Source organism: Cervus canadensis, chromosome 25, assembly GCF_019320065.1.
Source record: "Cervus canadensis isolate Bull #8, Minnesota chromosome 25, ASM1932006v1, whole genome shotgun sequence".
NCBI lineage: Eukaryota > Metazoa > Chordata > Mammalia > Artiodactyla > Cervidae > Cervus > Cervus canadensis.
In genome coordinates, this window is record NC_057410.1 from 15,744,736 (window position 1) to 15,757,040 (window position 12,305).

At 36.8% G+C, this 12,305-nt stretch overlaps 1 protein-coding gene and 1 non-coding gene across 3 annotated transcripts in view; one reads left to right on the forward strand and one right to left on the reverse strand.

Moving 5' to 3' along the window:
• SLC2A13 (solute carrier family 2 member 13) overlaps positions 1-12,305 on the reverse strand; it is a 482,259-nt gene that overhangs the window by 380,941 nt on the left and 89,013 nt on the right. For both annotated transcript variants that reach the window (XM_043446759.1, XM_043446760.1), the window contains exon 2: positions 11,130-11,289. In XM_043446759.1, coding sequence (XP_043302694.1) covers positions 11,130-11,289 — 160 coding nt within the window. The remainder of the gene's footprint in view (positions 1-11,129; positions 11,290-12,305) is intronic.
• Positions 4,282-4,388, forward strand: LOC122427896. Its single transcript, XR_006265588.1, has one exon. It is a non-coding gene; the product is annotated as a U6 spliceosomal RNA (small nuclear RNA).

The window sequence follows — 12,305 nt, forward strand, 5'->3', positions numbered from 1 at the left end:
GAATTTGTCTACTTCTTCCTTTAGTTCTGTAATTTTAAAATTGTGTTTGTTGTTATTGTCATCGCTCAGTCATGTCCGACTCTTTTGTGACCCCATGGGCCATAGCCTGCTAGACTCCTTTGTCCATGGGATTTCCCAGGCAAGAACACTGGAGTGGGTTGCCATTTCCTTCTCCAGGGGATCTTCCAGATCCAGGGATCAAACCTGTGTCTCCTGCACTGGCAGGCAGGTTCTTTACCACTGAGTCACTAGGGAAGTCCTTAAACTGTGATAAAATATACAAAATAAAATTTCCCATTTTAATCATACTTAAGTGTACAGATCCATAGCATTGAGTACATTCACAATGTTGTACGATCCTCTGCTAATTTTCGTTTATGGATTTTGAAGTAAATTATACGTTCTTTATCATTTTTAATTCTGATGAACTGACTCTTTTAGCATTATGAAATCTAAATCATCTCTGATAATACCACACTCAAAGTCTACTTTGTGTGCTTATTAACATAGCCACATGAGCCTTCTTATACTTGCTGTTTGCACAGTCTGTCTTTTGTCCTCCTTTCACTTTTAACCTCTCTATGCCATTTTATTTAAAGTGTATGTCTTTTGGACAACATAAACCTGTGTCATGCTTTTTATACAAAATGATAATTTTTTTACATTTAATGTTACTGTTGCTGTAATTGGACTTTAAGTCTACCATTTTGCTATCTGCTTTCTATTTGTCCCATCAGCTATGTATTCTTTTCTTGCCTTTGTTCAGATTATACAAATATTTTAAATAATTTTATTTTAATGCTTATAATGACTCCTTAGCTGTAACTTTTTGTAATCTATTCCAGTGGTTGTTTTCAGGATGAAACATGCATTTTATCATTCTACCTAGAGATAATATTGTAACTCTTCACAAACGTGCATAATTCCATTTGCTGGGCCCAATTATTTTGCTATTGTCACCATATACTTTATAATTTACATACATTACAAATTGTACAATACATATAAACAATCATATCTTTCAAAGAATTTGAGAGATGAAAACAACAAAGTTTTGGGCCTCTTACGATAGCCACTATTCTATCTCCCTCCCATAGGGGAGTTTCACCTAATGTCATTTCCCTTCTCTGAAAAATTTCCTTATAATGCAGGAGGTCTAGGCTTCCTAATTTTAGATTATCTGAAAATGTTTATAAGCATAATCTTGGGGTTTGTCTACCTTGACCAATTTTTTTTCAATTATGGGTCACACTTTCTATTTATCTGCATGTCTAACAATTTTTAATGTGTTCTGAAAATGTGGATAAACTCTGAAGACTCTAGATTTTTTTTTCTTCTGAAGAATACTGACATTTTTTATTAGGCACCTTCTATCTGTGGAAGCTTGGTTTTACACTTGGTTAGTGTAAATCTGATTTCAGTTTTGGCTTGTTCTTAGGAGAAATTCCTTAAGCATACAACAAAGCTTTATGCCTAAGGTACGGTGCTTCTAGGATTTCAATGGAAAACTCAAGGTGTTGGCCCCTCTAACCTGGTAGGTTTCAAATTCCGAATATGTCCTTCCTCCTATGGGCAGGCAATAAAATCTCTCTCATCTTTCACCACCTTTTAACTATTGTTTTCTGCAGGCTCCATGGAATCTCCCTTATAATATTCATAGTTCAGGGATCTATAAAATATTTGTAGCAAACTAATACTCTTATTTGGAGGCTTCCTCCTACATGGGTCATTTTCTTCCTGGATTTCCCCCTCAAATTTCACCTGCTCTGGCCACCCCAAACTCTAGCCACTGATGGGACAACAAAGCTGCTGCTTTTAGTTAAGTTCTCACTACCCAGTATCATGAATTGAGGGTTGGTAGCTCAAACGGTAAAGAATCTACCTGCAATGAGGAAGACCCACGTTGCATCCCTGGGTTGGGAAGATCCCATGGAGAAAGAAATGGCAACCGACTCCAGTATTCTTGCCTGGAGAATCCCATGGACAGAGGAGCCTGGTAGGCTACAGTCTATGGGCTCGCAAACAGTCGGACAGGACTGAGCAACTAACACTTTCACTCAGAGGAAAAGTCATAGGTGTATGCCTCACCATGAACTGTTCCCTACAAGGACCAAACGCCCCTTCAGTTCCTTGGTGCTAGAGCTCTCCAGTGTTTTAAATAGTTTTTTTTTTTTTAATTCTGTCTCTGACTTATAATGGTTATCTTCAGTGGAGGTTAGTGTTATGCAAATTAGTCTCATTAGCAAACTATATTAACTTTTTACCCGGAAATTTCAGATAGTTGAATGTGAGGTGATTTTTACTGCTAGCTTTATGCAAGATAGGGACTCAGTCTAAGATTTTTGGGAGAGACAACAGCAAACAAAACTTAAGAACATTTAAGAGTTAGTATGTTCATAGCTATCGATTCATTTGATTCTCACAATAACACTGAACAATTGCTGAAGCATTCGCTAAATGAGGATGTAAGTGCTTAGATAAAGCAATCCATGTACTGTTAAATCAAGTCTCAAGTCTATACTATGCTACCTTTATGATAAACAGTCATACATCTTCTATCTAAATTCTGTCAATAATATAATTACAAATATCTTTAACATATTTACTCATAAACAGGCTATTAGCCAAATTCATCTATCTTAAAATGGCCAAGAGTTCTCTCTCCAATATAAGTGCTTAGAAATATCATCCTCTTTTAAATATGATTCTGAAAATCATCTTATGGACATGGTTTTTAAATTATAAAATATTATGACGGAGAGAACCTCGTAAATTTTTTTCATCTAAAGTAATGCTAGTTTTTAAAAAATTATTTTCTAAGACTGTCAATAATCAAAGTGAACTCAAACAAATGTGAACAACGTTACTGTTAAAGAGAGCACAATGGATTCAAAGTTCTATTCATACTTAGAAGTGGGAAAGTGGGAAAACTAGCCTTCCCACTTCACTTTCAAACACCCAAATAGTAATCATGGCCCTCCCACTAGCCACTCTGAAATGCCCAAACATGATTGGCTCTTTCATACCACAGGGCCTTTAGAAATTATATTTTACCCAGAGTTTCCTTCTCCCTCATTCTGTCTGGAACTCTTCTATTCATTAAAGACTCAGCTCACATAACATTCTACTGTTAAGGTTAGTTATTCTTTCCCCTTGAGAGTTCCCATAACACTATGATTTACTTAATATGTCAATGAAAAGTCTGTCCTTCACTAGTGCGTGAAGTGCTTGATTGATTAAGGGCAGGTACATTTCTGTTTTGTTTTGGGTTTTTTTTTTTTTTTAACTTTTTATTTTATACTGGGTAACAGTGTTGTGGTAAGTTTCAGGGGAACAGCAAAGGGACTCAGACATACATACACATGTATCCATTCTCTCCCAAAACTCCCTCCCATCCAGGCTGCCATGTAACACTGAGCAGAATTCCATGTGCTATAAAATGGGTCCTTGTTGGCTGTTCATTTTAAATACAGTATTGTGTTCATGACCATCCCAAACTCCCTAACTAGAGCAGGTACATTTCTTATTGATCTTTCCATCTCTAGTGCCAAGCACAATCGAAGTATATAACAGGTACAAAAATTTTTTTTGAATGACTGAATGATTTCCATACTAACCGACGTCTCCAAGAGTATCATGTCAATACTTCACATCAATATTCTGGCAGTATTCAACAGGTTCCCTAAACCCATCCAAGAGCCAAGAGCTCCATAAATTCTAGACATGATTGTTATCTTAGTCATTGACTCACATGCCATGATTTGCTTAAAAAGTATTAGCTTCCTTTTGCTTGTAAGGGGAGGCAACCTCCTCCGGGATTCTTGCTTGGAAAATTCCATGGACAGAGGAGTCTGGTGGGCAGCGGTCCATGGGGTCACAAAGAGTCGGACACAACAACACACGCACAAACACAAAACCTCCAGCCCAGAATTCACAGACCTCCACAATCTGCTCCGACCGACTGCATACACTATCACTTCAACTTACAGCCTCCCGATCCTGCCTTCATCCAGCCTACATTCTGCCACCATTTTCACCGCAGTCCCCATAAAGTGAAGTCACTCAGTCATGTCCACCTCTTTGCGACCCCATGGACTGTAGCCTACCAGGCTCCTCCGTCCACAGGATTTGCCAGGCAAGAGCACTGGAGTGGGTTGCCATTTCCTTCTCCATTTCCTTTTCTTCAGTCCCCATGAATCCTACCAATTCTTCAAAGCTCAGCGTAAGTCTCACATTGTCCATGAATCAGCCTTGTCATTCTCCAGAAAAAAATCTAATATAGTGCTCGCTTCGGCAGCACATATACTAAAATTGGAACGATACAGAGAAGATTAGCATGGCCCCTGCGCAAGGATGACACGCAAATTCGTGAAGCGTTTCATATTTTTAGAAAAAAAAAAAAAATCTAATATAGATGTAACTAGCACTAATACTTTGTGCTTTCATTCATCGCCTTTATGACCTCAAATTTTCCATCTACAGCCGAAAAAAGAAAAGGAAAATAAAAGAACATCACATGAATGATGAAACATACAAAAATACCCAGCACATCTGGATACTTTGCAAATAGTTGTATATGGTCTACTCAGGTAAAATAAGATAACTGTAATAGAAAAATAAATAAATTGGAGAATTAGTAAAAGCCAATATAAAGGAGAAGAATTTAGCCCTTCTTTATATATACCATTATTTTTAATATAAATCACACGATGATTTATGTATTTGTAAATAGAGGAACACTAATTTGAAAATCAGCTCTGTCCAAGAGAGAAGAACAAAGAATGTTCTGGAATGCAGAGAGGTATATTATTGTGAGGGAGGTAAAGTCTCAGAGGCTCAGAAACCACTTCTCTTTCTCTTATTTTTATGCTCAATAAGAAATGCTTACAATTGATAATCTTGCTTTTCAGCTATCTGCAAAGGGTATCCATTCCCCAGCAGAAATTAATGAATTGGCACTTTGCTTTATAATCAATATCTCTTTAGTTTGGTTAACAGTCTCTTCCCTGGAGCCCAGTCAATTCTACCTTAGTTCAATAAACACTTACTGAGCAATTACTATGTTCCAGGCCCTTTTCTAGACCTAAAACTGAGTACAAGGTCAACGATATTAAAAAGCTCCAAAGTGAAATAAATAAACAGAATAAGCAAATGGTTCAAAATTGTACAATCAGTATAAAAGTGAAGCCACATACAAAGCATTATGAAAGGAGAAAGGGACAAAAACAGATTCACATGATATAGAAACAAAGATTTAAAGCAGGAATAAGAATTGAACCAGTAAAGCAGGACAGGGTAGAAAGACTAATCAAGGCAAAGTGAGCAGAAGGAAAAAACAAACATGAAAAACAGGATGTGACTGGTGTATAGAGTTTATAGGCATAAACCTATATTGTATAAAGAAGGAGGAAAGGAGATAACAATAAACTAAACGATCTAGGAAAACAGATATTGATTGGATAACAAAAAACACTACAAGCTGTGATAAACAGACTGATTTCTTTCTGTAGGAAATGGGGAATCTTTGAAGCAATGGCACATCCAGATAAGTATTTTAGACCAATTATGGTGATGGAAAGTTCACTTTACTATATGTTTATAGAGTGCCAAACTTTAACTCAACAAATAAAATGGAAAACCTTTCTTTGCCTGAGGATAGTGACTAAATCTCACCACGCTCAATAAGCACAATTTAAAAATATTAGCACAGAAAAGGGCAAACAGTGATAAAACTTCCTATCATAGGTGTTAACTACCAAAATAACTCTGTCATCTTTATAAGTACTATATCAGATAAAAATTAAATCTTTCACAAAATTATTAGTCTACAGGGAAATGCAAATCAAAATCACAACAAGACACCACTTCATACACACTGAGATGACTACCATGGAAAAAGAGAGATAATAAACATTTATTAGGACATGGAAAAACCAGAACTCTCATATACTGCTAAATGGGAATGTGAAATAGAGTAGACACTGTGGAAGATAGTCTTACAGTTCCTCCAAAGGTAAACATAGTTACCATATGACCTAGCAAGTCTACTCCTAGGTATACACTTGAGAGAACTGAAAATATATCTCCATCCTGAAACCTGTACACAGATATTCATAGAAGCATTATTTTTAACAGCCAAAAAGTAGAAATCACTCAAATGTCCATCATCAAATGAATGGCTATCTAATATGTGATATATCCCATTGTTATTATTGTTTAGTCACAAAGTCCTGTCCAACCTTTTGAGACCCATGGACTGCAGCCCACCAGATTCCTCTGTCCATGGGATTTTCCAGGTGAACTGAATGGTTTATCAATTATATTTCAATAAATCTATTTTAAAAGACTGAATCTTTATTGATACTTTCAAAAACCTATTTCCCCTTTCCTCATGGAACCCAATGAGGGCCCAATATTCTTCCCAGTGTAGAATGTGTGATGCCACTACAGTGTTAGGAAAAATATCAGTCTTCTGCTGCTGAAAATTCTACTGGCTAGAAAAATATCAGTCTTCTACTGGTCAATCTTCTATTGGCAATTCTAGACAAGTTCATCCTCCAGCAGTTCAGCAGAAAACAATTTTCATCTAAACAATAAGAGAATGGAAGCACTGACCCATCAGGCAAAATAAGGTGATTTATTTTAGTTTTTCAACAAAAACATCTGAGAAGTTTCTCAGTCAGTTTCAACTTCTGTATATCTTAATTTGATTGTTATCGTAAAGATGATCAGTAATCACATTTTAGCTAATAAACTCTCAGAAGGTGAATGAGGGAAAAGGTGGGTAGTTATCAAGTGAAAAGAACAGGCTCTAATTTATGTCATCTAATAACCATGTTGAATGGTTTGCTTGGAAACAAACCGAGATCATTCTGTCATTTTCAACACTGCACCCAACTTCAGACACTTTTGTTGACTATGAGGGCTACTCCATTTCTTCTAAGGGACACCTGCCTATAGTAGTAGATATAATGGTCATCTAAATTAAACTTGCTCATCCCCATCCATTTTAGTTCACTGACTCCAAAGATGTTGATATCCACTTCTACCATCTCCTGCTTGACACGTTCAATTTATCTTGATCCCCAGACTTAACGTTCCAGGTTCCAATGGAATATTGTTCTTTACAGCATCAGACTTTACTTTCACCACCAGAAACATCCGCAGGTGAGCATCGTTTCCGTGTTGGCCCAAACACGTCATTTTTTATGGAGTTGTTACTGTTAATAATGGTCCTTCTCCAATTACATATTGGACACCTTCCGACCTGGAGCGCTCATGTTCTAGTATCTTTTCTTTTTGGCTTTTCATACTGTCGATGGAGTTCTTCAGGCAAAAATACTGAAGTGAGTTGCCATTTCCTTCTTCAGCAGACCATGTTTTGTCAGAACTCTTCCCTATGATCCATCTGTCTTAGGTGGCCATGCATAGCATGGATCATAGTTTTACTGAATTACACAAGCCTCTTGGCCATCCTAAGACTGTAATCTCAAAAACGACAAAATAATCAAGGGTCGTTTCCAGGGCAAACCATGCAACATCACAGTAATTCAAGTCTGTACCCCAAGCACTGATGCTGATGAAGCTGAAGCTGACACGTCCTATGATAACCTAAAACACCTTCTAGAACTAAGAAAAAGATGTCCTTCCCATCATAGTGGATTGGAATGGAAAAGTACGAAGTCAAGAGATACCCAATTTTTGCCATGGACTACAAAATGAAGCAGTGAAAAGGATAAGAGAGCTTTGTCAAGAGAACATGCTGGTCACAATGAACAGCCTTTTCCAACAAACTGAGAGATGACTCTACACATGGAAATCACCATGCATGTCCACGTGTAGAGTCAACACCAAATGGGACTCTACACATGGACTTTGATTTTGGATGGTCGATACCAAAATCAGATTGATTATGTTCTTTGCAAGCCCAGGATGGAAAAGCTCTATGCAGTCTGCAAAAACAAGACCTGGAGCTGACTGTGCTTCAAATCATCAGCTCCTTACTAGAAAATTCAGGCCAAGTTAAAGAAAGTGGGGAAAACCACTAGGCCATTCAGGTATGACCTAAATCAAATTTCTTATGATCATACAGTGGAGGTGACAAATAGATTCAAGGGATTAGATCTGGGAGATAAATTACATGCAGAACTAGGAACAGAGGTTTGAGACACTGCACAGGAGGCAGTGAACAAAACCACCCCAAATAAAGAAAAAGAAATGCAAGAAGGCAAAGAGGATGTCTAAGGAGGCTACACATATAAGTTGAGAAAAGAATATAAGCAAAAGGTAAGGGAGAAAGGGAAAGATATACCCAACTAAAGGTAGAGGTCTAGAGAATAGCAAAGAGAGATAAGAAGGCTTTTAAATGGAACAATGTGAAGAAATAGAGGAAAACAAAAAAAACTGGTAAGACTAGAGACCTCTTCAAGAAAACTAGAGCTATCAAGGGAAAGTTTCATGCAGGATGGGCATGAAGAAGGACAGAAATGGTAACGACCTAACAGAAGTAGAAGAGATTAAGAAGAGGAAGCAAGAATTCACAGAACTATACAAAAAAGGTCTTAATGATCTGGATAACCACAACGGTGTGGTCACTCATCTAGAACCAGACATCTTGGAGTATAAATTCAAGAGGTCTTAGGAAGCATCATTAAAAACAAAAGTAATGGAGGTGATAGAATTTCAGTTGAGCTATTTCAAATCCTAAAAGACGATGCTCTTAAAGTGCTGCAACTTAACAGGCCAACAAATTTGGGAAAACTCAGCAATGGCCACAGGACTGAAAAAGGTCAATTTTCATTCCAATCCCAAAGAAGGGCAATGCCAAAGAATGTTCAAACTATTGAAAAACTGTGCTCATTTCACATGCTAGCAAGGTTATGCTCAAAATCCTTTAAGCTAGACTTCAACAGTATGTGAATGGAGAACTTCCAGATGTACAAGCTGGATTTCGAAGAGGCAGAGGAACCACAGATCAAATTGGCAACATTAGTTGGATGATGGAGAATGCAAGGGAGTTCCAGAAAAACATCTACTTCTGCTTCATTGAGTAAGCTAAACCTTTCACTGTATGCATCACAACAAACTGGAAAATTCTTAAAGAGACAGAAGTACCACACTACCTTACCTGTCTCCTGAGAAACCTGGATGTGGATCAAGAAGTAACAGAACCAGACATGGAACAAGAGACTGGTCTGAAATTGGAAAAGGAGTATGACAAGGCTGTATAGTCACCCTGCTTATTTAAGTTTTATGCAGAGTGCATCATGTGCAATGCACTGGATTTCACTGGATTTGGCTGGATGAAACATGAGCTAGAATCCAGATTGCTGGGAGAAATAACAACAGCCTCAGATATGCAGATGATACCACTCTAATAGGAGAAAGTGAAGAGGAACTCAAGAGCCTCTTGATGAAGGTGAAAGAGGATACTGAAAATGCTGACTTGAAACTCAACATTAAAAAAATTTCAGATCATGGCGTCCAGTACCATCACTTCATGACAAATAGAAAGAGAAAAACGTGTAAGCAGTGGCAGATTTTCTTTTCTTGGACTCCAAAATCACAGCAGACATTGACTGTGATTAAAAGAAATTAAAAGACACTTGCTCCTTGGAAGGAAAGTTATGACAAACCTAGAACAGGTATTAAAAAGCAAATACATCACTTTACCAACAAAAGTCCAGGTAGTCATAGCTATGGTTTTTCCAGTAGTCCTGTATGGATTTGAAAATTGGAATTGACGTTTTTAAACTGTGGTGCTGGAGAAGATTCTTGAGAGTCCCTTGGACAGCAAGAAGACCAAACCAGTCAATCCTAAAGGAAATCAGTCCTGACTATTCATTGGAAGGACTAATGCCGAAGCTGAAGCTCCAATACTTTGGCCACCTGATGCAAACAGCCAACTGATCAGAAAAGACCCAGATGTTGGGAAAGATTGAAGGCAGGAGGACAAGGGGATGACAGAGGATGAGATGATTGGATGGCATCACCAATTCGATGGTCATAAGTTTGAGCAAGCTCCGGGAATTGGTGAAGGACAGGGAAGCCTGGAGTGCTATAGTTCATGGGGTCGCGAAGAGTTGGACATGACTGAGCGACTGAAACAAATTGAACTGATGCTGGTAACAAGTTACCATCTCCCTCTTTCTGTTCTTCTACAGGGAAGAAAAGAAAGAGGAATTTCACGCTTCTTCAATTTTCAGTAATCTCTCACTTTGTCAGAGATTCATTCCTTCAGAGGTAGAAAGTGGTTTCTCAGCATCTGCAGACAGAATAAATGTTTTAAAGAAATGTGTCCTCTCTTTAATGGTTTCTGACAAACATAGGCCCTTACTGACTTCTGTGAGTTTCTTCACATAACTTTTAATACAACTTCATCAGTCTAAGTCTTTAATGACTCCGATTTACTGTGCCACTTACATACATAAGTTTAATTCCCTATATCCACATAGCAGTAAACCCTTTTTCTTCAGCTGTTAAGAATTAATTTCAATACTTTAAGCATGATGAAAATATGCACCAGAGTCTGTCTTGTGGAATATTTTATCTCCAGCACCTATACAGAGTATAGGGAAATTTTATTAAAAATTAAACCCCTGGAAGAGTTACATGAATCTGTTTTTTGAACACCATGAAGTATATCAAAATCTCAAGCCCATAACATCTTAAGTTTTAACATGAGATTGTTTTACAAAAAAAATAAAAAAGACTGAATTTTCTTTCAGATCAGAATGTAGCTTCCTAAATCCAAAAAGGACATTAGTTATATCTGCAGTCCATAAATAGCTTAACAATCACTGATAAAATTCAAAAACTCCATGCATATTTATTGTTACATTCGTTTTAAACAAACATTGCAAAATACCATACACAGTGTGAGAAATGTCACCTAAAAGCTAAAAAATCCTGTAAATATCAATTCTTAATGACAGGTTCCTTGTCTACTATTAAAATAAATATCAGCTTCTGGTCCACTTTCAATTTTGCTGAATACCATCATATATGAATTAGCTGTAATGATTCAAAATACTTAGTTATATTTTTTCTTTTCCATCATTTCTCAATTTTTCTTCTATCCCCTAAAGTCATAATTTATTTGAAAATTAAATGTAAGAACGATTACAGACCTCCATCCATCTTTCTGAAGATAACTGAAGGCTCCATCAACAACACTTGCAAAGAACTGCCCTCCTGTGATGAAGAGGGTATTAATGGTGACTAATCGGCCTCTTAAATTGGGGGGTGAGACCTCAGCAATGTACACTGGCACCGTCATAGAAGCAATGCCTGTAAAGAAAGAATGAAAAGTAAGCATCAGACATTCATTCAAGATATCTGCTGTCACAGATATTAAGATAGACTAAGACATATACACACACATGTATGAGGGCTTAGTTTTCTATTTTAAACAAAGGTTTACCATATATTTAAAGATTTTGTTTGTAACTAGTAACTACTGAATATAAGTTAAGACATGTTAAATACCAATCTATAAATATCAGTTTTCATATTATCACTTGAAAGCCCACAAATGAAAGTAATCCTAGAGATCTCAGATAACTTTACAAAGCATGTTTAAGTATCCTTTAAAACTTTATGAAGACTAAAAATAGGAAAATGCTCTCCAGATAGAATATAAGCATTGAAATATTGTTAGTCCATATGGAAATGTAATCAGGCAATGGTGAGAATAAAAAATTATCCCCAAATACACATTAACTATTCAAAGTTATAGACACAACAAAACTCTTAATTTGTTTCCTAATTAGATGCCCATACATTAGATCACCTTACTCAATTGGCTAGATGTACATTTCAGAAAGAGCTTGCAATGGACAATAATTTGGGAATTTACAGTCTTCAAAAACAGATGATCTTAACCATAAAATAGATGATTTGGGGAAAACATGTACTTGGTTATATCTGCTTTAAATTTTTTTCTATATAAAATTAATACAGTATAATCTATGGCAGCAATTCTCAAACTGCAGTAGAATCAGTGGTGTGGCTTTCTTTAAAAAAATAAGGATAAATTCACCTCAACCACCCTAAACCTATTAAGTAGAAAACTACAGAGGTGGGAGACGAGCCTGTCTTTTAAAAATCTTCCAGGTGACCCTGATGCTCACCACATGTTTTAAAAACTACAGTTCTATGGCATACAATTTTAAACCAATCCCAAATTATCTCTTAAAATAAAATCTTGGTCCTGCTGGCCATATCTAGCTCACTTCCCAGGGGCACTTCCAGTTTCCAGATATGTCTGGTTATTTAACCAAAATCTAACATCTAATCAATACTCA